At 68.4% G+C, this 23,807-nt stretch overlaps 3 protein-coding genes across 6 annotated transcripts; 1 reads left to right on the top strand and 2 right to left on the bottom strand.

Annotated features, from left to right (window-relative positions):
* Window positions 1-193: 193 nt before the first annotated feature.
* On the bottom strand, window positions 194-10,949 carry ZNRD2 (zinc ribbon domain containing 2). Of its 2 annotated transcripts, none has more exons than XM_065862192.2 (4): window positions 10,905-10,949; window positions 8,002-8,141; window positions 4,920-4,989; window positions 194-1,571 (listed from the first exon to the last, which is right to left on the bottom strand). In XM_065862192.2, the coding sequence occupies exons 1-4, from the start codon at window positions 10,918-10,920 to the stop codon at window positions 1,285-1,287; spliced, it is 513 nt and encodes a 170-aa protein (XP_065718264.2). In that variant the 5' UTR covers window positions 10,921-10,949; the 3' UTR covers window positions 194-1,284. The 2 variants fall into 2 exon arrangements, with proteins under 2 accessions (XP_065718264.2, XP_071657552.1); XM_071801451.1 differs by having other exon boundaries at window positions 8,039-8,141.
* Window positions 10,950-11,142: 193 nt separating this feature from the next.
* On the bottom strand, window positions 11,143-14,915 carry LOC136115975 (RNA-binding protein 4B-like). Of its 3 annotated transcripts, XR_010653340.2 has the most exons (5): window positions 14,843-14,915; window positions 13,062-13,483; window positions 11,750-12,445; window positions 11,569-11,668; window positions 11,143-11,315 (listed from the first exon to the last, which is right to left on the bottom strand). XR_010653340.2 is itself a non-coding variant. In XM_071801449.1 (4 exons), the coding sequence occupies exons 2-3, from the start codon at window positions 13,471-13,473 to the stop codon at window positions 11,757-11,759; spliced, it is 1,101 nt and encodes a 366-aa protein (XP_071657550.1). In that variant the 5' UTR covers window positions 13,474-13,483; window positions 14,843-14,915; the 3' UTR covers window positions 11,143-11,668; window positions 11,750-11,756. The 3 variants fall into 3 exon arrangements, 2 of the variants coding, with proteins under 2 accessions (XP_071657550.1, XP_071657551.1); XM_071801449.1 differs by having other exon boundaries at window positions 11,143-11,668; XM_071801450.1 differs by lacking the exons at window positions 11,569-11,668; window positions 11,750-12,445 and having other exon boundaries at window positions 13,046-13,483.
* Window positions 14,916-15,159: 244 nt separating this feature from the next.
* LOC136115972 (putative nuclease HARBI1) lies at window positions 15,160-22,955 on the top strand. The gene is made up of 3 exons (XM_065862190.2): window positions 15,160-16,734; window positions 18,646-18,784; window positions 22,543-22,955. The coding sequence occupies exons 1-3, from the start codon at window positions 16,084-16,086 to the stop codon at window positions 22,953-22,955; spliced, it is 1,203 nt and encodes a 400-aa protein (XP_065718262.1). The 5' UTR covers window positions 15,160-16,083.
* The last annotated feature ends 852 nt before the right edge of the window (window positions 22,956-23,807 follow it).

Raw genomic sequence — 23,807 nt, 5'->3', positions numbered from 1 at the left:
GTCCCCCCCTTTATGGGGTCCCGGTGGGGGGGCCCAGCACTCGGGTGTGTTTTGGGGTCCCCCAGTCACGGGGTCCCAGCACTCGGGTGTTTTGGGGGTCCCAGCACTCGGGTTTATTTTGGGGGTCCCAGCACTCGGGTGTTTTGGGGGTCCCAGCACTCGGGTTTCTTTTGGGGGTCCCAGCACTCGGGTGTTTTGGGGGTCCCAGCACTCGGGTTTATTTTGGGGGTCCCAGCACTCGGGTGTGTTTCGGGGGTCCCCCCACTCACGGGGTCCCGATGGGGGGTCCCAGCACTCGGGTGTGTTTTGGGGGGGTCCCCCCACTCACGGGGTCCCGATGGGGGGTCCCAGCACTCGGGTGTGTTTTGGGGTCCCCCAGTCACGGGGTCCCAGCACTCGGGTGTTTTGGGGGTCCCAGCACTCGGGTTTATTTAGGGGGTCCCAGCACTCGGGTGTTTTGGGGGGTCCCAGCACTCGGGTTTATTTTGGGGGTCCCAGCACTCGGGTGTGTTTCGGGGGTCCCCCCATTCACGGGGTCCCGATGGGGGGGCCCAGCACTCGGGTGTGTTTTGGGGTCCCCCAGTCACGGGGTCCCAGCACTCGGGTGTTTTGGGGGGTCCAGCACTCGGGTTTATTTTGGGGGTCCCAGCACTCAGGTTTATTTTGGGGGTCCCAGCACTCGGGTTTATTTTGGGGGTCCCAGCACTCGGGTGTTTTGGGGGGTCCCAGCACTCGGGTTTATTTTGGGGGTCCCAGCACTCGGGTGTGTTTCGGGGGTCCCCCCATTCACGGGGTCCCGGTGGGGGGGCCCAGCACTCGGGTGTGTTTTGGGGTCCCCCAGTCACGTGGTCCCAGCACTCGGGTGTTTTGGGGGGGTCCCAGCACTCGGGTTTATTTTGGGGGTCCCAGCACTCGGGTGTTTTGGGGGTCCCAGCACTCAGGTTTATTTTGGGGGTCCCAGCACTCGGGTGTTTTGGGGGTCCCAGCACTCGGGTTTATTTTGGGGGTCCCAGCACTCGGGTGTTTTGGGGGTCCCAGCACTCAGGTTTATTTTGGGGGTCCCAGCACTCGGGTTTATTTTGGGGGTCCCAGCACTCGGGTGTTTTTGGGGGTCCCAGCACTCGGGTTTATTTTGGGGGTCCCAGCACTCGGGTTTATTTTGGGGGTCCCAGCACTCGGGTGTTTTGGGGGTCCCAGCAGTCAGGTGTATTTCGGGGGTCCCAGCACTCGGGTGTGTTTTGGGGGGGGATCCCAGCACTCGGTTGTGTTTCGGGGTCCCCCCACTCACGGGGTCCCGGCGGGGGGACCCAGCGCCCGCAGCGCCCCCAGCGCGTCTGCGCATGCGCGGATGAGCGCACAGAGCCGGGCGCCGCCGTCGGCCGAGCCGCTCCGGCCCAGCTCCCGCGCGGCCCAGCCCAGCTTGGCCAGCACCGCCCCCCGCGCCGCCCCCAGCGCCGCCGCCTCCTCCTCCGGGGAGGGGGCCGGGCAGGGGGGGGCGCCCCGGAGAGCGGCGGCCGCTCCTTCGCAGTGCTCGGGGCGGGGGGCGGGGGGGTCCGCGGGGGGGGCGGGGCCTGGGCACGGGCGGACAGATGGACGCGGGGGGTAAGGGGACGCAGGTGGATGGGGGGGGGGGACACAGACAGGTGGGGCAGGGGGTCGGGAGGGACAGATGGACACGGGGGGTAAGGGGATGCAGGTGGATGGGGGGGACAGACGGACGGATGAGACGGACAGACAGGTGGGGCAGGGGGTCGGGAGGGACAGATGGACACAGGGGTCAAGAGGGACAGACGGACACGGGGGTCAGGAGGGACAGACGGACACGGGTCAGGAGGGACAGACAAACACAGGGGTCAGGAGGGACAAACAGACACAGGGGTCAGGGGGACACAGATGGACGGGGGGGTCAGGAGGGACAGACGGACATTGGGGTCAGGAGGGACAGACGGACACGGGTCAGGAGGGACAGACGGACATTGGGGTCAGGAGGGACAGACGGACATTGGGGTCAGGAGGGACAGACGGACACGGGTCAGGAGGGACAGACGGACATTGGGGTCAGGAGGGACAGACGGACAGGGGAGTCAGGGGGGACAGACAGACAGGGGGGTCAGGAGGGACAGATGGACACGGGTCAGGAGGGACAGACGGACAGGTGGGTCAGGAGGGACAGACGGACAGGGGAGTCAGGGGGTCAAGAGGGACAGATGGACACGGGTCAAGAGGGACAGATGGACACGGGTCAGGAGGGACAGACGGACAGGGGGGTCAGGAGGGACAGATGGACAGGGGGGTCAGGAGGGACAGACGGACAGGGGAGTCAGGGGGTCAAGAGGGACAGATGGACACGGGTCAGGAGGGACAGACGGACAGGGGGGTCAGGAGGGACAGATGGACAGGGGGGTCAGGAGGGACAGATGGACACGGGTCAGGAGGGACAGATGGACATGGGGGTCAGGAGGGACAGACAAACATTGGGGTCAGGAGGGACAAACAGACACAGGGGTCAGGGGGACACAGATGGACGGGGGGGTCAGGAGGGACAGACGGACATTGGGGTCAGGAGGGACAGACGGACACGGGTCAGGAGGGACAGACAGACAGGGGGGTCAGGAGGGACAGATGGACACGGGTCAGGAGGGACAGACGGACAGGTGGGTCAGGAGGGACAGACGGACAGGGGAGTCAGGGGGTCAAGAGGGACAGATGGACACAGGGGTCAGGAGGGACAGATGGACACGGGGGTCAAGAGAGACAGATGGACATGGGGGGTAAGGGGACGCAGGTGGATGGGGGGGACAGACGGACGGATGAGATGGACAGGTGGGGCAGGGGGTCGGGAGGGACAGACGGACACAGGGGTTAGGGGGAACAGACGGACATTGGGGTCAGGAGGGACAGACAGACAAAGGGGTCAGGGGGACACAGATGGACGGGGGGGTCAGGAGGGACAGACGGACATTGGGGTCAGGAGGGACAGACGGACAGGGGAGTCAGGGGGGACAGACAGACAGGGGGGTCAGGAGGGACAGATGGACAGGGGGGTCAAGAGGGACAGATGGACACAGGTCAGGAGGGACAGACGGACAGGTGGGTCAGGAGGGACAGACGGACAGGGGAGTCAGGGGGTCAAGAGGGACAGATGGACACAGGGGTCAGGAGGGACAGACGGACAGGGGGGTCAGGAGGGACAGATGGACACGGGGAGCAAGGGGACGCAGGTGGATGGGGGGGACAGACGGACGGATGAGACGGACAGGTGGGGCAGGGGGTCAGGAGGGACAGACGGACACGGGGGTCAGGAGGGACAGATGGACACGGGTCAGGAGGGACAGACGGACATTGGGGTCAGGAGGGACAGATGGACATGGGGGTCAGGAGGGACAGACAAACATTGGGGTCAGGAGGGACAAACAGACACAGGGGTCAGGGGGACACAGATGGACGGGGGGGTCAGGAGGGACAGACGGACATGGGGAGCAAGGGGACGCAGGTGGATGGGGGGGACAGATGGACGGATGAGACGGACAGACAGGTGGGGCAGGGGTCAGGAGGGACAGATGGACAGGGGGGTCAAGAGGGACAGACGGACACGGGTCAGGAGGGACAGACGGACACAGGGGTCAGGGGGGACAGACAGACATGGGGGTCAGGAAGTCAGGACGGACAGATGGACACGGAGTCACGGGGGACAGACGGACACGGGGGTCAAGAGGACACAGACAGGGGAGTCAGGGGGTCAAGGGGGACAGACGGACACAGGGGTCAGGGGGTCAGGAGGGACAGATGGACACAGGGATCAGGGGAGACAGACGGACACAGGGTCAGGGGGGGACTCAGAGCTTGTGTGTCCCCCCCCACCAAATTTGGCCCCCAAGTCCCACAGCTGGGACCCCCCCGCACCCCCCAATTCATCCCCACCCCCCCATTCCATCCCCATCCCCCCATCCCCACTCCCCCTACTCCACCCCCCCCATTCTGTCCCCATCCCCCCCCTTGTCCCCACCCCCCACTCTGTCCCCATCCCCCCCTTGTCCCCCCCCCATTTCATCCCCCACCCCCTCCCATCCCCCATTCCATCCCCCCCATCCCCCCCCATTTCATCCCCATCCCCCCCCATCCCCACCCCCCATTCTGTCCCCATCCCCCCCTTGCCCATCCCCCAGCCCCCTCATGTTCCCCCCCCTTCCCCCCCATGTCCCCCCCCCATTCTGTCCCCCAGCCCCCCATGTCCCCCCACATTCTGTCCCCCCCCCATGTCCCCCCCCATTCTGTCCCCCCCTCCCCCCCATGTCCCCCCCCATTCTGTCCCCCAGCCCCCCATGACCCCCCCCATTCTGTCCCCCCCTCCCCCCCATGTCCCCCCCCATTCTGTCCCCCAGCCCCCCATGTCCCCCCCCATTCTGTCCCCCCCCCCCATGTCCCCCCCCATTCTGTCCCCCAGCCCCTCATGTCCCCCCCCATTCTGTCCCCCCCCCATGTCCCCCCCCATTCTGTCCCCCCCTCCCCCCCATGTCCCCCCCCATTCTGTCCCCCTCCCCATGTCCCCCCCCCCAGCCCCCCATGTCCCCCCCTCCATTCCATCCCCCAATCCCCATGTGTTCCCCCCCCAGCCCCCCATGTCCCCCCCCCATTCTGTCCCCCAGCCCCCCATGACCCCCCCCATTCTGTCCCCCCCTCCCCCCATGTCCCCCCCCATTCTGTCCCCCAGCCCCCCATGTCCCCCCCCATTCTGTCCCCCTCCCCATGTCCCCCCCCAGCCCCCCATGACCCCCCCCATTCTGTCCCCCTCCCCATGTCCCCCCCCAGCCCCCCATGTCCCCCCCCCATTCCATCCCCCAGCCCCCATGTGTTCCCCACCCAGCCCCCCATGTCCCCCCCCCCATTCTGTCCCCCCCCCCGCCATGTCCCCCCCGTACCGTCCCCCCCCTCGGGGTCCTGGCAGGTGACGCAGTGCAGCTGCTGCTGCTTGTCCTGCACGAGGATGGTCTGGGGGGGGGGGGTCAGCGACACCCCCCCTGCACCCCAAACCATGCCCCCCAAACCCTGAGCCCCCAAACCCTGACCCCCCAAACCTCTGCACCCCCAAACCACGACCCCCCAAACCTCTGCACCCCCAAACCCTGACCCCCCCAAACCACAGCCCCCCAAACCCCCAAACCCCGACCCCCCAAACCTCTGCAACCCCAAACCTCTGCACCCCCAAGCCCCCAAACCCTGATCCCCCAAACCCCCAAACCATGACCCCCCAAACCCTGACCCCCCGAAACCACAGCCCCCCAAACCCTCAAACCATGACCCCCCAAACCTCTGCACCCCCAAACCCCCGAACCCCGACCCCCCAAACCCTGACCCCCCAAACCACAGCCCCCCAAACCCCCAAACCCCGACCCCCCAAACGTCTGCACCCCCAAACCATGACCCCCCAAACCCCCAAACCACGACCCCCCAAACCCTGACCCCCCCAAACCATGACCCCCCAAACCCCCAAACCACGACCCCTCAAACCCTGACCCCCCAAACCACAGCCCCCCAAACCCCCGAACCACGACCCCCCAAACCCTGACCCCCCCAAACCTCTGCACCCCCAAACCCCCAAACCACGACCCCCCAAACCCTGACCCCCCCAAACCACAGCCCCCCAAACCCCTAAACCCCGACCCCCCAAACCTCTGCACCCCCAAACCCTGACCCCCCAAACCCCCAAACCACGACCCCCCAAACCCTGACCCCCCCAAACCTCTGCACCCCCAAACCCCCGAACCCCGACCCCCCAAACCCTGACCCCCCCAAACCACAGCCCCCCAAACCCCCAAACCACGACCCCCCAAACCTCTGCACCCCCAAATCCTGACCCCCCAAACCCCCGAACCATGACCCCCCAAACCTCTGCACCCCCAAACCCCCAAACCACAACCCCCCGAACCTCTGCACCCCCAAACCACGACCCCCCAAACCTCTGCACCCCCAAACCCTGACCCCCCAAACCCCCAAACCACGACCCCCCAAACCCTGACCCCCCCAAACCTCTGCACCCCCAAACCCCCGAACCCCGACCCCCCAAACCCTGACCCCCCCAAACCACAGCCCCCCAAACCCCCAAACCATGACCCCCCAAACCTCTGCACCCCCAAACTCTGACCCCCCCAAACCCCTGACCCCTCAATTCCCCCCAAGACTCTGCACCCCCAAACCCTGACCCCCCCCAAAACCGGCTCCCCCTGTTACCCCCAAACCAGATCCCCTGTCCCCCCATTCCCCCCCAAACCGGTTCCCCCCCCAAACCAGAGTCCCTGTTCCCCCCCAAATCAGCTCCCCCTGTTCTCCCCCAATCTGGTTCCCCCTTCCCCGTTCTCCCCAAACCAGATCCCCCTGTTACCCCCAAACTGGTTCCCCCATTCCCCCCAAATCAGATCCCCCCATTCTCCCCCAAACCGGCTCCCCCATCCCTCCCAAACTGGTTCCCCCTTCCCCATTCCCCCCCAAATCAGATCCTCCTATTCCCGCCAAACCAGATCCCCCTGTTCCCCCCCAAACCGGTTCCCCGTTCCCCCCCAAATCAGATCCCCCCATTCCCCCCAAACCAGATCCCCCTGTTCCCCCTCAAACCGGTTCCCCCTTCCCCATTTCCCCTCAAACCGGTTCCCCCTTCCCCATTTCCCCCAAACCAGATCCCCCTGTTCCCCCCTAAACCGGCTCCCCGGCTCCCCGAGCTGTCTCCCCCCGTTCCGTTCCCATTCCGTTCCCGTTTCCATTCTGTTCCCGTTCCCATTCTGTTCCCGTTCCCATTCCGTTCCGTTCCCATTCCGTTCCCATTCCGTTCCCGTTCCCGTTCCGTTCCCTTCCCCTTCCCGTTCCCATTCTGTTCCGTTCCCATTCCGTTCCCATTCCGTTCCCGTTCCCATTCCGTTCCGTTCCCTTCCCGTTCCCGTTCCCGTTTCCATTCCGTTCCCATTCCGTTCCCGTTCCCGTTCCGTTCCCTTCCTGTTCCCGTTCCCGTTCCGCTCCTGTTCTGTTCCCGTTCCCGTTCTGTTCCCGTCCCGTTCCGTTCCCGTTCCCGTTCCCGTCCCGTTCCATTCCCGTCCCGTTCCCTTCCTGTTCTGTTCCCGTTCCCGTTCTCGTTCCGTTCCCATTCCATCCCGTTCTGTTCCCGTTCCCGTTCCCGTTCCGTTCTGTCCCGTTCCCGTTCCCGTTCCCATTCCGTTCCCGTTCCCATTCCTGTTCTGTTCCCATCCTGTTCCCGTTCCCATTCCCATTCCGTTCCCGTTCCCTTCCCGTTCCTTTCCCTTCCCTTCCCGTTCCGTTCCCTTCACGTTCCGTTCCTGTCCCGTTCCATTCCCTTCCCGTTCCCATTCCCGTTCCCGTCCCGTTCCCGTTCCCTTCCCGTTCCGTCCCGTTCCCGTTCTGTTCCCTTCCCGTTCCGTCCCGTCCCGTTCCCGTCCCGTTCCCGTTCCATTTCCTTTCCCATTCCGTTCCCATTCCGTTCCCGTTCCTATTCTGTTCCCGTCCCGTTCCCGTTCCCATTCCATTCCCATTTCGTTCCCGTTCCCGTTCCCGTCCCGTTCCCGTTCCATTCCCATTCCCTTCCCGTTCCCGTTCCCGTTCCGTTCCCATTCCGTTCCCGTTCCCATTCTGTTCCCGTTCCCTTCCTGTCCCGTCCCGTCTCGTCCCGTTCCCATTCCGTTCCCGTTCCCGTTCCCATTCTGTTCCCGTTCCCATTCTGTTCCCGTTCCCATCCCGTCCCGTCCCATTCTGTTCCCGTTCCATTCCCGTTCCGTCCTGTTCCCGTTCCCATCCCGTCCCGTTCCCGTCCCGTCCCGTTCCCATTCCCTTCCCATTCCGTTCCCGTTCCCATTCCCGTTCCCGTCCCGTCCCGTTCCCATTCCCTTCCCATTCCGTTCCCGTTCCCATTCCCGTTCCCGTCCCGTTCCCGTCCCGTTCCATTCCCATTCCCTTCCCATCCCGTTCCCGTTCCATTCCCGTCCCGTCCCGTTCCCGTACCCCGCAGCGGGGGCAGCAGCGGCCGAGCATCCGGTACCCGCGCAGCAGCAGCTCCCCCAGCGCCCGGCTGACCCGCTCCTGCCGCTCCCGCCGCGCCGCCGCCTCCGCCTCCGCCGCCGCCTCCGCCGCCGCCTCCGCGCCTGCGCAACGGGGACACCGGGGTCACGGGGGGGACACGGGGGGGACACCGGGGTCACGGGGGGGACACGGAGGGGACACCGCAGGGGGCACCGGGGGACACCGGGGAGGCACCGGGGGGAGAACGGGGCGGGGAATGGGGGGTATCGGGAGACACCGGGGTCACGGGGGGACACCGGGGGACATTGGGGGAGGCACCGGGGGACATCGGGGGGGGCACCGGGGGACATCGGGGGAGGCACCGGGGGACATCGGGGGTTACCGGGGGGAGAACAGGGGGGGGAACGGGGGTCACCGGGGGACATCGTGGGGGGGAACATGGGGGGGAACGGGGGGCACCAGAGGACATGTGGGGGGACACCAGAGGGGGAATGGGGGACATCGGGGGGGTCACCAGGGGACATCGGGGGGGAACGAGGGGCACCGGGGGACATGGGAGGGGACACCGTGGGGGGAACGGGGGACATCAAGGGGGTCACCGGGGGACATCGAGGGGGAACGGGGGTCACTGGGGGGGACACCGGGGGACATGGGGGGGGACACGGGGGGGAACGGGGGACACCGGGGGACATCGGGGGGGACACGGGGGTCACCGGGGGACATCGGGGGGGACACCGGGGTCACGGGGGGGACACGGAGGGGACACCGCAGGGGGCACCGGGGGACACCGGGGGGGCACCGGGGGGAGAACGGGGCGGGGAATGGGGGGTATCGGGAGACACCGGGGTCACGGGGGGACACCGGGGGACATTGGGGGAGGCACCGGGGGACATCGGGGGGGGCACCGGGGGACATCGGGGGGGACACGGGGGTCACCGGGGGGGGCACCGGGGGACATCGGGGGTTACCGGGGGGAGAACAGGGGGGGGAACGGGGGTCACCGGGGGACATCGTGGGGGGACACCAGAGGGGGAATGGGGGACATCGGGGGGGTCACCAGGGGACATCGGGGGGGAACGGGGGGCACCGGGGGACATGGGAGGGGACACCGGGGGGGGAACGGGGGACATCAAGGGGGTCACCGGGCACATCGAGGGGGAACGGGGGTCACTGGGGGGGACACCAGGGGACATCGGGGGGGACACCGGGGGACATCGGGAGGGAAACGGGGGGGAACAGGGGACACCGGGGGACACCGGGGGGGAACAGGGGACACCGGGGGACATCGGAGGGGACACCGGGGGAGAACGGGGGGCACCAGAGGACATGGGGGGGACACCAGGGGGGCACCGGGGGACATCGGGGGGGTCACCAAGGGGCCCATCGGGGGCTACCAGGGGGAGAACGGGGGGTATCGGGAGACACCGGGGTGATGGGGGGGAACGGGGGTCACCGGAGGGGACACCGGGGGACATCAGGGGGGAACGGGGGGCACCAGAGGACATCGGGGGGGACAGCGGGGGGGGAACGGGGGACATCAAGGGGGTCACCAGGGGACATCGAGGGGGAACGGGGGTCACTGGGGGGGACACCGGGGGACATGGGGGGGGACACGGGGGGGAACAGGGGACACCGGGGGACATCGGGGGGGACACCGGGGGGGGAACGGGGGACATCGGTGGGGACACTGGGGGAGAACGGGGGGCACCAGAGGACATGGGGGGGACACCAGGGGGGCACCGGGGGACATCGGGGGGGTCACCAAGGGGCCCATCGGGGGCTACCAGGGGGAGAACGGGGGGTATTGGGAGACACCGGGGTGACGGGGGGGAATGGGGGTCACCGGAGGGGACACCGGGGGACATCGGGGGGGAACGGGGGGCACCAGAGGACATCGGGGGGGACAGCGGGGGGGGAACGGGGGACATCGGGGGGGAATGGGGGGCACCAGAGGACATCGGGGGGGACACCGGGGGACATCGGGGGGGACATGGGGGGAACGGGGGTCACCGGGGGGGACACCGGGAAGGAAACGGGGGGGAACAGGGCTCACCGGGGGGGTCACCGGGGGGGTCACCGGGGGACATCGGGGGGAAAAACGGGGGGGAACAGGGGGCACCAGAGGACATCGTGGGGGGGACACCGAGGGGGAAACGGGGGGAGAAATAGGGGGGGTCACAGGGGGATACCAGGGGGGGCACCGGGAGACACCAGGGGGTCAACAGGGGGGAAACGGGGAGGTCGCTGGGGGGGACACCGGGGGTTACCGGGGAGGGAACCGGGGGGTCACTGGGGGGGTCACCGGGGGGAGGAACGGGGAGGGCACCGGGAGACCGGGGGGGCATCGGAGGGGCAACCGGGGGTTAATGGGGACGGGGAAGAGCCGAGTGAGCGGGGGGATGGAACCGGCGGGCGGAGGAACCCGGGGGCTCAGGGTGGCCCGGGGGGGCGGGGAGGGTCCCGGGGTCCCGGTGGGTTTGGGGGTCCCGGGGGTCCCCGGTGGGGTCGGGGGTCTCGGGGGGGGGCGGGTCCCGGGGGTCCCCGGTGGGTTCGGGGGGTCCCAGCGGTATCCGGTGGGTCCGGGGTTCCCAGTGGGTTCGGGGGTCCCGGTGGGTTCGGGGGATCCCGGGAGGGGTCCCGGGGGTCCCGTCGGTTCCCGGTGGGTTCGGGGGATCCCGGGGGGGGTCCCGTCGGTTCCCGGTGGGTTCGGCGGTTCCTGGTGGGTTCGGGGGATCCCGGGGGGGGTCCCGGCGGTTCCCGGTGGGTTCGGGGGATCCCGGGGGTTCCCGGTGGGTTCGGGGGATCCCGGGGGGGGGTCTCGGGGGTTCCCGGTGGGTTCGGGGGATCCCGGGGGGGGGTCTCGGGGGTCCCGTCGGTTCCCGTACCCGCGTTCAGCGCCATTGTCACGGCGGAGACGGCGTCGCGGCGCAATGACGTCACGGAGAGAGCGACGCGGCTGGAGCCAAGTGCCCGGATGGAAACACGGACCCGCATGGGGTGAAAAAAAGGTCCGGGCGGCAAAAAGGTTCCGGCCCAAAACGGGACCCGTTCCCCTGGTTCCCCGCCCCGGTTCGTCCCCCCCACTCAGCCCCGACCCCCCCCAATAAACCCGGACAAAAAGAGTCGGTGAAAACCTTTATTTTGCTGGAAAATCGGGGGGCTGGGGAGGGGGCCAGGGGGGAGGGGGGGTCCCAGTCCCAGGGGGGTCGGGGGGTGATTCGGGGGCAGCTCCGTACAAAAAGGGGGGGCTGAGGCTGCGGGGGGAGGGGCGCGGGCTCCATCCGAGGCCGCCGGACCTGGAAAAGAGCAAAGAGGTGAGCGGCGTGGGGCGGGGGGGCGCGCGGCCAGACGGACGGACGGCGGGACAGACGGGGACGCGGCGACGACGACGGCGACAGCGACGACGACGGGACCCGCTCCGGCGACGAGGTGGGGGGGGGCGCTCGGGGGGGGGTGTCCGGAGCCACGCCCCCCCCGGTCCCGCGGCGCCGGGGGAGGGAGCGACGCGGTGACGGAGCCGGCGGCGGCGGCGCGGGGAACACGGCTGACCTGGCGCGGCGGCGGCGTCCGGGGAACGGGGGAGATCCGGGGGGGCGGCGGCGGCGGCGAGGCCCCGGTGCTGCGCGGTGCAGGGCCGCGGCGGCGCCTCCTGTGCGGGTTCGGGGGGGAAACGGTGCCGTTAGCGCCGGTGCCGACGCCACCGAGCGGCCCCCGCGGCGCCGGCACTCACCTGCGGCTCAGAACGCCGAGTACCGCGCGCGGTCGCCGTACGGGTCGCGCTCGAAGCGCTGGACGTCGTAGAGGGAGGCGCGGGCCACCGAGGACACCGGCGACAGCTGCCCCCGCTCGTACGTGTAGGCCTCTCCCACGGTGCCGGCCGCGGCGGCCGCGCGGCGCAGGGGGCTCCGGTCCCGCGTGTAATAGGAGGAGGAGGCGGCGGCCGCGGCGGCGGTGGCGGCGGCGACGGCGGCCGCGGCGCCCGGGGTGGGCAGCAGCGCTCGGTCGTACGCGTCGAGCGTGGTGGGGATGCGGGCGGCCATGGCGGTGCTGGCGGCCACGGCCGAGGACTGGACCTGCGAGTACTGGGCGTACTGGGAGTACTGGGCCATGGTCTGCTCGGCGTAGGCGTCGTACGCCGAGGCGGCGGCGTAGGAGCGGACGCGGTAGCGCTTGTAGTAGTCGGCCATCCCGCCGTAGGCCTCGTCGTAATAGACGGCGTCGCCGTAGCCCGCGGCGTAGGGGGTGCGCACGGCGCCGTACTGCTCGGTATAGGCCTCGGTAAAGTCCGGCACCTGCCCCGGGCGGTCCACCGGGCACTCCTTGGACCAGTGCCCCTCCTTGCCGCACCGGTAGCAGCCGCTCTTGTCTCCCATCCCGGGCGCCGTCCGCAGCCGGCTGGTGGACAACTGCACGCGCATCCGCTTGCCTTGGGGAGAGACGCAAGAGCCGCCGGTTACGCCGCGGCCACGGCGGCGCGGGGGGAGCCGGGGGGGTTGGAGGCGCCGCGGATGCGGAGCCGGGGGCTCCGTGTTGTCGCCCTGTGTTCCCCGCCCCGGACGGCGCGAAGGTGCCGCTTTGGGGGCAAATCCGCCCCCGTTTGCCAATAAAACGCGGCGGTGCCGCCAAACCGGGGGGGGGTTTAATATATAAACGGTGAGCGCCGGGACAACGGAACCATCAGTGACAACAATAAGACAATGGGTTCAAATTGGAGCGCAGAGCGTTCCAATTAAATATGAGAACAAACCGCTACGTGGCGAAGGTGATAAAGCCCAGAACACGGTGTCCGGGGGGGTTGTGGTGATGTTCAACCCCCCCAGGTTCCTGTGTGACCCCCCTGGGTGTCCCTGCTCCGCAATCAATGATCATTGAGCTCAATCCGACCCACAACGTTCTATAGGTCTAAGGTTCTATGACGCAGGACGGGGACGAGGACGCGGGTCCCGAGCGCCTGGAGCGACGCGAACAGCACCGAACGGCCCCGAACGACACCGAGCGGCCCCGGCGGCGCGAACGCGGCTCCTACCCGAGCGGCGGATCACCTTGGAACTCGGTGTTGTCCAGCCCGCGAATGGCCTCCACCGCGTCCTCCGCCCGCTCCATGTGCACGAAGGCGTAATCCTTGACGATGTCGCACTCGATGACGGGGCCGTACTCCTCGAACTTGGCGCGCAGCTCCATGTTGGTGCAGGCGGGGCTGATGTTGCCCACGTGCAGCTTGGTGGAGGCCTTGCTCTTGTTCTTGCTGGCCTCCACGTTGATGCACACGCCGTGCAGCTTGTGGTGGTGCAGGTTGCGGATGGCGTCCTCGGCCGCCGTCTTGTCCTCGATGTGCACGAAGCCGTAGTTCTTGATGATGTCGCACTCCAGCACCTTCCCGTACTGCTCGAACAGCGAGCGGATCTCCTGCTCCGTCGCCTCGCGCGGCAGGTTCCCGATGAACAGCTTCACCATCCTGCCCAGCCTGACAAAAGGAAGCGGAGGCTCAGAGGGAGGATCGGCCACGGCCCCCCTGGCCCAGCCCCAGGGGCCTGGAATCACCTCCCCGCCTCTAAACCCCCTCAGGGGCCACCAAACACTCCTGGGTCTTTCCCTGCTCGCCACAGGGCCCGGAGCTCCCAGAGCCCCCTCAGCCCCCATAGACCCTCTGAGCCCATGGAGCCCCCAGAGCTCCCCCAGCCCATGGAGCCCCTCAGCCCCCATAGACCCCCTGAGCCCACAGAGCCCCCAGAGCTCCCCCAGCCCATGGAGCCCCCTCAGCCCCCATAGACCCCCTGAGCCCATGGAGCCCCCAGAGCTCCCCCAGCCCATGAAGCCCCTCAGCCCCCATAGACCCTCTGAGCCCACAGAGCCCCCAGAGCTCCCCCAGCCCATGAAGCCCCCTCAGCCCCCATAGACCCCCTGAGCCCATGGAGCCCCCAGAGCTCCCCCAGCCCATGGAGCCCCCTCAGCCCCCATAGACCCCCTGAGCCCATGGAGCCCCCAGAGCTCCCCCAGCCCATGAAGCCCCCTCAGCCCCCATAGACCCCCTGAGCCCACGGAGCCCCCAGAGCTCCCCCAGCCCATGGAGCCCCCTCAGCCCCCATAGACCCTCTGAGCCCATGGAGCCCCCAGAGCTCTCCCAGCCCATGAAGCCCCCTCAGCCCCCATCGACACCCTCAGCCCATGGAGCCCCCTCAGGCCATGGAGACCATGGAACTCCCTCAGCCCATGGAGCTCCCAGAGCTCCCCCAGCTCATGGAGCCTCCACAACCCACGGAGCGCCCATAGACCCCCCCAGCCCCCAGAGCCCCACAGACCCCCTTAGGCCCTGCAGCCCACTCAGCCCATGGAGCCCCCACAACCCATGGAGCGCCCATAGACCCCCCCCAGCCCCCAGAGTCCCTCAGCCCATGGAGCCCCCATCGACCCCCTCAGCCCATGGAGCCCCGTAGACGCCTCCCAACCATGGAGCCCCCAGAGCCCCTTCAGCCCACGGAGCCTCCAGAGCGCCCCCAGCCCATTGAGCCCCCTCAGGCCCCGCTCCCCCTCAGCCCACGGAGCCCCCTCAGGCCCCGCTCCCCCTCAGCCCACGGAGCCCCCTCAGCCCACGGAGCCCCCTCAGGCCCCGCTCCCCCTCGGCCCATGGAGCCCCCTCAGGCCCCGCTCCCCCTCAGCCCACGGAGCCCCCTCAGCCCACGGAGCCCCCTCAGCCCACGGAGCCCCCTCAGCCCACGCAGCTCACACGGCCCAACCCCGGAGCCCCCCCAGGCCCGGCCCGGTCCGGCCCGGCCGCCCCCCGGTCCGCCCGGCCCTGCTGGGCCCCGCCGGGCCCGGCCCTCACCGCGGCGCCCGCGCTCCCTCCGGCCGGGACGGTGACGGCGACGAAATGGCGGCAGCTGCGGCTCCGCCCCCCGCGGCGCCCACCGCGCGCGGCGCCCCGCCCACCGCGCACGCCGATTGGCGGAGAGCGGCGAGACGGCGGCAGGCGATTGGTGCGGAGGGTTGGGAGGGGGGGAGCCGCCCAGCCCCGCGCGCCGGACGACGTCACCGCCCGAGCGCGCCCGCGCGCCCGCCGGCCAATCGCGGGTCGAAGAGGGAAACCTGTGGGCACGTGACGGCGCCGGCGGCCAATCGGGGTGGGAGGAGGGGGCGTGGCCTGGCGGAGCCGGCGGGGTCGGAGCGGCGGCGGCGGCCGGAGCGGGGGCGGCCGGGCCGGGCCGGGCCCGAGCGGGAGCGGGAGCGGGACCGACCGCACCGGGACCGACCGCGCCGCACCGGGACCGACGTCCGGGACGGGGACAGAGCGGGCAGGCGGCCCCTGCCGGCACCGGCACCCGCGGGCTTCACCGGGATCCCCCGCGCCCACCGGGACCGACCGCGACCGAGCGTGGCCCCGCCCCTTCGCGGCGCGAAGCTCCGCCCCCTCCTCTAGAGCCACGCCCTTCTCGCTGGAGCGCTGCTCCTATAGGCGGGACCGGCACTTGAGCCACGCCCCTCGCCCGCAAGGCCACGCCCCTCACCTAGACCCCCGCTCATTTCTGCTGGGGCCCCACCCTCATCTGGAGCCACGCCCCCTCCCCCTACAGCTCCGCCCCTCTTCCTGGAGCCCCGCCCATCCCTGCGCATAGCTGTCTGCGGCCTTAGCCCCGCTCCTCCTGCCCTTAGCCCCGCCCTAAGCCCTTAGCCACGCCCCCGTCCTTAGCCCCTCCCACCCCTTAGCTCCGCCCCTCCCGCACATCACTTCTATGTGCGCCTTAGCCCCGCCCTTAGCCCTTAGCCACGCCCTCCCATTCTTAGCCACGCCCCTCCACACACCACTATTCTGTGTGCGGCCTTAGCCCCGCCCTCTCGCCATTAACCCCGCCCCTCCCTTAGCCCCGCCCCTCCCGCACATCATTGTTCTGTGTGCGGGCTTAGCCCCGCCCTCCCGTCCTTAGCCCCGCCCTCCCATCCTTAGCCCCCCCCACCCTTGGCTCCGCCCCTCCCTGCACAGCACCGTTCTGTGTGCAACCTTAGCCACGCCCATCCATTAGCCACGCCCTCTCGCCACTCGCCCCGCCCCTCCCTTAGCCCCGCCCCTCCATGTCGGCCCCGGTGCTGCTGCTGCGGCGGGTTCGAGACCGCGGTGCGGCGGAAGCAGCGACAACCGGAGGGGGTGTCCCCGACGTCCCCGGTGTCCCCGCCGTCCCCCCCGCCGCCCCGTCCCCCTCCCCTCGCCGCAAGCGCGTCCGCCGGCGCCGCTTCTACCCGGAGCACCGCGTGTACCGGGCGCGCTGCTCCTTCCTGGACCTGAGCGAGGAGCAGGTGCTGCGGCGCTACCGGCTGGACAAGGCGGCCATCGCGGCGCTGTGCCGCGAGCTGGGCGCCGACCTGGAGAGCCTGACGGGCCGCAGCCACGCGCTGCCGGTGGCCGTCAAGGTGACGGCGGCCTTGGCCTTCCTGGCCTCCGGTTCCTTCCAGGCGGCCACGCGCGCCGCCGCCGGCATCAGCCAGTCGGCCGTGTCCAACTGCCTGGCGCAGTTCCTGGAGGCGCTGCGGCGCCGGGCCGCCCGCCACATCGCCTTCCCGGCCGTCGCTGCGGGTGTCGGTGCCGCCGGCGGTGCCGGAGGTGTCGCCGGCGCGTTCCCCGGGGTGCTGGGGCTGGTGGGCGCCATGCACGTGGCGCTGCGCGCGCCGTCCCGCGACGAGCCCGCCTACCGCAACGCCGGCAACTTCCACTCCGTCAACGCGCAGGTGCGGCGGGGGGGAGCCTGGGGGGGGGCTGGGGTCACCTGGGGACACCTGGGGGCACCTGGGGAGACCTGGGGGGCTGGGGGTGATGTGGGGGTCACTTGGGGTCACCTGTGGTCACCTGTGGTCACATGGGGGGCTGGGGGTGATGTGGAGGGCTATGAGTTGGCTGAGGGTCACCTGTGGTCACCTGTGGTCACCTGGGGGGCTGAGGGTGATGTGGGGGTCACTTGGGGTCACCTGTGGCCACCTGTGGTCACCTGGGGGGCTGAGGGTGATGTGGGGGTCACCTGGGGTCACCTGGGGGGACCTGGGGGGCTGGGGGTGATGTGGAGGGCTGGGGGTTGGCTGGGGGTCACCTGTGGTCACCTGTGGTCACCTGGGGGGCTGAGGGTGATGTGGGGGTCACCTGGGGTCACCTGGGGGCACCTGGGGGACTGGGGGTGATGTGGAGGGCTGGGGGTTGGCTGGGGGTCACCTGTGGTCACCTGTGGTCACCTGGGGGGACCTGGGGGGCTGGGGGTGATGTGGAGGGCTGGGGGTTGGCTGGGGGTCACCTGGGGGCACCTGAGGGCACCTGGGGGGCTGGGGGTGATGTGGGGGTCACCTGGGGGCCTGGGGGTGATGTGGGGGGCACCTGGGGGCATCTGGGGTCACCTGGGGGGCTGAGGGTGATGTGGGGGTCACCTGGGGGCAACCGGGGGTCTGAGGGTGATGTGGGGGGCTGGGGGGGTCTGGGGGTCACCTGGGGGGCTGAGGGTGATGTGGGGGTCACCTGGGGGGTTGAGGGTGATCTGGGGGGCACCTGGGTGGCTGAGGGTGATGTGGGGGTCACCTGGGGTCACCTGAGGGGCTGTGGGTGATATTGGGGTCTCAGGGGTCACCTGGGGGACTGGGGGCACCTGGGGGGCTGAGGGTGATGTAGGGGGCAGCTGGGGGGCTCTGGGGGTCACCTGGGGTCACCTGGGGGGCTGGGGGTGATGTGGGGGTCTCAGGGGTCACCTGGGGGGTGTGTGGGGATCAGGGGGTCACCTGGGGGGTGGGAGTGATGTGGGGGTCACCTGGGGGCCTTGGGGGCTGGGGGTGATGGGGGGGGGCGCCTGGGGGCATCTGGGGTCACCTGGGGGGGCTGAGGGTGATGTGGGGGTCACCTGGGGTCACCTGGGGGACTGGGGATGACCTGGGGGTCTCTGGGGTCTCCAGGGGGTCTTGGGGGTGCCCTGGGTGGTCTGGGGGTTCCCAGGGGGTCTGGGGGTTCCCCAGGGGGTCTGTGCGTGACCCATGGTGCCCGGGGGTTCCCAGGGGGGGTCTGGGGGTTCCCCAGGGGTGACCTGGGGGTCTCAGGGGTGACTGGGGGGGTTGGAGATGACCAAGGGGTCCCAGGGGTCACCTGGGGGCCTTGGGGGTGACCCAAGGTGACTGCGGGGTCTGTGTGTGCCCTAGGGGCTCTGGGGGTGCCCTGGGGGGGCTGGGGGTACCCAATGGGTCTGGGGGTTCCCCAGGGGGTCTGGGGGTTCCCCATGATGACTGGGGGGCCCAGGGGGTCTGGGGGTCCCAGGGGTGACTTGGGGGTGATATGGGGGTCTCAGGGGGTCTCCAGGGGGCCCTGGGGGTGCCTGGGAGGTCTGAGGGAGCCCAGGGGTTTTGGGGCATCTGGGGGTTCCCCAGGGGGTCTGGGGATGACTTGGGGGTCTGGAGGTTCCCCAGGGGGCCTGTGGGTGCCCTGGGGGATTTGGGGATTCCCTGGGGGTCTCAGGGGTGCCCAGGGGGTCTGGGGGTGCCCAAGGGGTCTCAGGGGTGCCCAGGGGGTCTGGGGGTTCCCTGGGTGGTCTGGGGGTTCCCTGGGGGGTCTGGGGTTTCCTGGGGGGTCCCGGGGGGTGTGGGGGTGCCCCTGGTGACGCGGTGGCCCCGCAGGTGGTCTGCGACGCGGCCGGCGCCATCACCAACGTGGTGGCCAAGTTCCCCGGGTCGTGCCCCAACGCGGCGGTGCTGGAGAACTCGGCGCTGGCGCGGCTGCTGGACGGGACGCGGCCCGACGGGGCCTGGCTGCTGGGTGAGGGGGTCACCTGGGGACACCTGGGGGGCTCAGGGGTCACCTGGGGACACCTGGGGGTCTCAGAGGTCACCTGGGGGCCTGGAGTTCTCAGGGGTCACGTGGGGACACCTGGGGGGCTCAGGGGTCACCTGGGGTCGCCAGAGGTCACCTGGGGACACCTGGGGGTCTCAGGGGCCACCTGGGGGCCTGGAGTTCTCAGGGGTCACCTGGGGACACCTGGGGGTCTCAGGGGTCACCTGGGGGGCTGGAGTTCTCAGGGGTCACCTGGGGACACCTGGGGGTCTCAAGGGTCACCTGGGGGGCTGGAGTTCTCAGGGGTCACCTGGGGACACCTGGGGGGCTCAAGGGTCACCTGGGGTCCTCGGGGGCCACCTGGAGGTCTCAAGGGTCACCTGGGGGGCTGGGGGTCTCAGGAGTGACCTGTGGGTCTCAGGGCTCACCCATGGCTCTGTGGGTACCATGGGGGTCTCATGGGGGTCTCAGGACTCACCTATGGCTCTGGGGGTGCCATGGGGGTCTCATGGGGGTCTCAGGGCTCACCTATGGCTCTGGGGGTGCCATGGGGGTCTCAGGGCTCACCTATGGCTCTGTGGGTGCCATGGGGGTCTCATGGGGGTCTCAGGGCTCACCTATGGCTCTGGGGGTGCCATGGGGGTCTCAGGGCTCACCTATGGCTCTGTGGGTGCCATGGGGGTCTCATGGGGGTCTCAGGGCTCACCTATGGCTCTGTGGGTGCCATGGGTGTCTCAGGACTCACCTATGGCTCTGTGGGTGCCATGGGTGTCCCTATGTCCCCCCGCAGGTGATGGCAGCTACCCGCTGAAGCCGTGGGTCTCAGGACTCACCTGTGGGTCTGTGGGTGCCATGGGGGTCTCAGGACTCACCTATGGCTCTGGGGGTGCCATGGGGGTCTCATGGGGGTCTCAGGGCTCACCTATGGCTCTGTGGGTGCCATGGGTGTCTCATGGGGGTCTCAGGGCTCACCTATGGCTCTGTGGGTGCCATGGGGGTCTCAGGGCTCACCTATGGCTCTGTGGGTGCCATGGGGGTCTCATGGGGGTCTCAGGACTCACCTATGGCTCTGGGGGTGCCATGGGGGTCTCATGGGGGTCTCAGGACTCACCTATGGCTCTATGGGTGCCATGGGGGTCTCATGGGGGTCTCAGGACTCACCTGTGGGTCTGTGGGTGCCATAGGGGTCTCAGGGCTCACCTATGGCTCTGTGGGTGCCATGGGGGTCTCATGGGTGTCTCAGGGCTCACCTATGGCTCTGTGGGTGCCATGGGGGTCTCATGGGGGTCTCAGGGCTCACCTATGGCTCTGTGGGTGCCATGGGGGTCTCATGGGGGTCTCAGGGCTCACCTATGGCTCTGTGGGTGCCATGGGGGTCTCATGGGTGTCTCAGGGCTCACCTATGGCTCTGTGGGTGCCATGGGGGTCTCATGGGGGTCTCAGGGTTCACCTATGGCTCTATGGGTGCCATGGGGGTCTCATGGGTGTCTCAGGGCTCACCTATGGGTCTGTGGGTGCCATGGGGGTCTCATGGGGGTCTCAGGGCTCACCTATGGCTCTATGGGTGCCATGGGGGTCTCATGGGGGTCTCAGGGCTCACCTGTGGGTCTGTGGGTGCCATGGGGGTCTCATGGGGGTCTCAGGGCTCACCTATGGCTCTGTGGGTGCCATGGGGGTCTCAGGGCTCACCTATGGCTCTGTCGGTGCCATGGGGGTCTCATGGGGGTCTCAGGGCTCACCTATGGCTCTGTGGGTGCCATTGGGTTCTCATGGCTCACCTATGGCTCTATGGGTGCCATGGGGGTCTCATGGGGGTCTCAGGACTCACCTATGGCTCTATGGGTGCCATGGGGGTCTCAGGGCTCACCTATGGCTCTGTGGGTGCCATGGGGGTCTCAGGGCTCACCTATGGCTCTGTGGGTGCCATGGGTGTCTCAGGACTCACCTGTGGGTCTGTGGGTGCCATGGGGGTCTCAGGACTCACCTATGGCTCTGGGGGTGCCATGGGGGTCTCAGGGCTCACCTATGGCTCTGTGGGTGCCATGGGGGTCTCATGGGGGTCTCAGGGCTCACCTATGGCTCTGGGGGTGCCATGGGGGTCTCAGGGCTCACCTATGGCTCTGTGGGTGCCATGGGGGTCTCAGGGCTCACCTATGGCTCTATGGGTGCCATGGGGGTCTCAGGGCTCACCTATGGCTCTGTGGGTGCCATGGGTGTCTCAGGACTCACCTGTGGGTCTGTGGGTGCCATGGGGGTCTCATGGGCGTCTCAGGACTCACCTATGGCTCTATGGGTACCATAGGGGTCTCATGGGCGTCTCAGGGCTCACCTATGGCTCTATGGGTACCATAGGGGTCTCATGGGGGTCTCAGGACTCACCTATGGCTCTGTGGGTGCCATGGGTGTCTCAGGACTCACCTATGGCTCTATGGGTACCATAGGGGTCTCATGGGCGTCTCAGGGCTCACCTATGGCTCTATGGGTACCATAGGGGTCTCATGGGTGTCTCAGGACTCACCTGTGGGTCTGTGGGTGCCATGGGTGTCTCAGGACTCACCTATGGCTCTGTGGGTGCCATGGGTGTCTCACGACTCACCTATGGCTCTGTGGGTGCCATGGGTGTCTCAGGGCTCACCTGTGGGTCTGTGGGTGCCATGGGTGTCTCAGGACTCACCTGTGGGTCTGTGGGTGCCATGTGTGTCCCTATGTCCCCCCCCAGGTGACAGCAGCTACCCGCTGAAGCCATGGGTCTCAGGACTCACCTGTGGGTCTGTGGGTGCCATGGGGGTCTCAGGACTCACCTGTGGGTCTGTGGGTGCCATGGGTGTCCCTATGTCCCCCCACAGGTGATGGCAGCTACCCGCTGAAGCCATGGGTCTCAGGGCTCACCTATGGCTCTGTGGGTGCCATGGGGGTCTCATGGGGCTCTCAGGGCTCACCTATGGCTCTGTGGGTGCCATAGGGGTCTCATGGCTCACCTATGGCTCTATGGGTGCCATGGGGGTCTCATGGGGGTCTCATGGCTCACCTATGGCTCTGTGGGTGCCATGGGGGTGTCATGGGGGTCTCAGGGCTCACCTATGGCTCTGTGGGTGCCATGGGGGTCTCATGGGGGTCTCAGGGCTCACCTATGGCTCTGTGGGTGCCATGGGGGTCTCATGGGGGTCTCAGGGCTCACCTATGGCTCTGTGGGTGCCATGGGGGTCTCATGGGGGTCTCAGGGCTCACCTATGGCTCTGTGGGTGCCATGGGGGTCTCATGGGTGTCTCAGGGCTCACCTATGGCTCTGTGGGTGCCATGGGGGTCTCAGGGCTCACCTATGGCTCTATGGGTGCCATGGGGGTCTCATGGGTGTCTCAGGGCTCACCTGTGGGTCTGTGGGTGCCATGGGTGTCTCAGGACTCACCTGTGGGTCTGTGGGTGCCATGGGTGTCTCAGGACTCACCTATGGCTCTGTGGGTGCCATGGGTGTCTCAGGACTCACCTATGGCTCTATGGGTGCCATGGGTGTCTCAGGACTCACCTGTGGGTCTGTGGGTGCCATGGGTGTCCCTGTCCCCCCCCAGGTGACGGCAGCTACCCGCTGAAGCCATGGGTCTCAGGGCTCACCTATGGCTCTGTGGGTGCCATGGGGGTCTCATGGGGGTCTCATGGCTCACCTATGGCTCTGTGGGTGCCATGGGTGTCTCAGGACTCACCTGTGGGTCTGTGGGTGCCATGTGTGTCCCTATGTCCCCCCCCAGGTGACGGCAGCTACCCGCTGAAGCCGTGGCTGCTGACGCCCATCGCGGCGCCGCGGGGCCCCGCGGAGCTGCGCTACAACGCTCTGCACCACGGGGCGCTGGGCGCCCTGCGCCGCACGCTGTGGCTGCTCCCGCGCCGCTGGCGCTGCCTGGACCGCTCGCGGGGGGGCCCGCTGCAGTACGCCCCCCCCAAGGTGTGCCGCATCTTCCTGGCCTGCTGCGTCCTGCACAACATCGCCCTGCGCCGCCGCCTCCCGCTGCCCGAAGGGCCCCCCCAGCCCGACGAGGGCACCCCGGGGGGCGCCCCCCAACAGCAGAACACGGGGACCCCCCCCCAGCACGGCGGGGGGTGCAGCGAGGGGAGGGCTGTGAGGGCACGGGTGGTGCAGCAGGTGAGGGAGGGGATGGTGTGAGGTGGGGGGGTGGGTAGAAATTTGGGGGGGGGGGTCGTGGTGTGATTTGGGGGTTTGAGTCTATGGGGGGGTCTGGGTCCCAGTTTGGGGGGGCTCATGTTGTGGTTGGGGGTCTGGGTACTGATTTGGGGGCCTGGGTCCTGATTTGGGGTCAGTGAATCTCTGGGGGGTCTGGGTCCCAGTTTGGGGGGGCTCGTGTTGTGATTTGGGGGTCTGAGTCCCAAATAGGGGTCACTGAATATCTGGGGCGTCTGGGTCCCAATTTGGGGGGCTCATGTTGTGGTTGGGGGTCTGGGCACTGATTTGGGGTCAGTGAATCTATGGGGGGTCTGGGTCCCAATTTGGGGGGCTCATGTTTGTGGTTGGGGGTCTGGGTACTGATTTGGGGTCAGTGAATCTATGGGGGGTCTGGGTCCCAATTTGGGGGGCTCATGTTGTGGTTGGGGGTCTGGGTACTGATTTGGGGTCAGTGAATCTACGGGGGGTCTGGGTCCCAATTTGGGGGGGCTCATGTTTGTGGTTGGGGGTCTGGGTACTGATTTGGGGTCAGTGAATCTATGGGGGGTCTGGGTCCCAATTTGGGGGGGCTCATGTTGTGGTTGGGGGTCTGGGTACTGATTTGGGGTCAGTGAATCTCTGGGGGGTCTGGGTCCCAATTTGGGGGGGCTCATGTTGTGATTTGGGGGTCTGAGTCCCAAATAGGGGTCACTGAATATCTGGGGGGTCTGGGTCCCAATTTGGGGGGCTCATGTTGTGATTTGGGGGGCTCATGTTTTGATTGGGGCTCTGGGTCCCAATTTGGGGGCTCTGAATATCTGGGGGCTCTATGTCCAAATTTGGGGGGCTCATGTT

The sequence above is a fragment of the Patagioenas fasciata genome, chromosome 39, assembly GCF_037038585.1.
Source record: "Patagioenas fasciata isolate bPatFas1 chromosome 39, bPatFas1.hap1, whole genome shotgun sequence".
Taxonomy (NCBI): domain Eukaryota; kingdom Metazoa; phylum Chordata; class Aves; order Columbiformes; family Columbidae; genus Patagioenas; species Patagioenas fasciata.
This window is presented reverse-complemented; position numbering and strand designations above follow the sequence as displayed.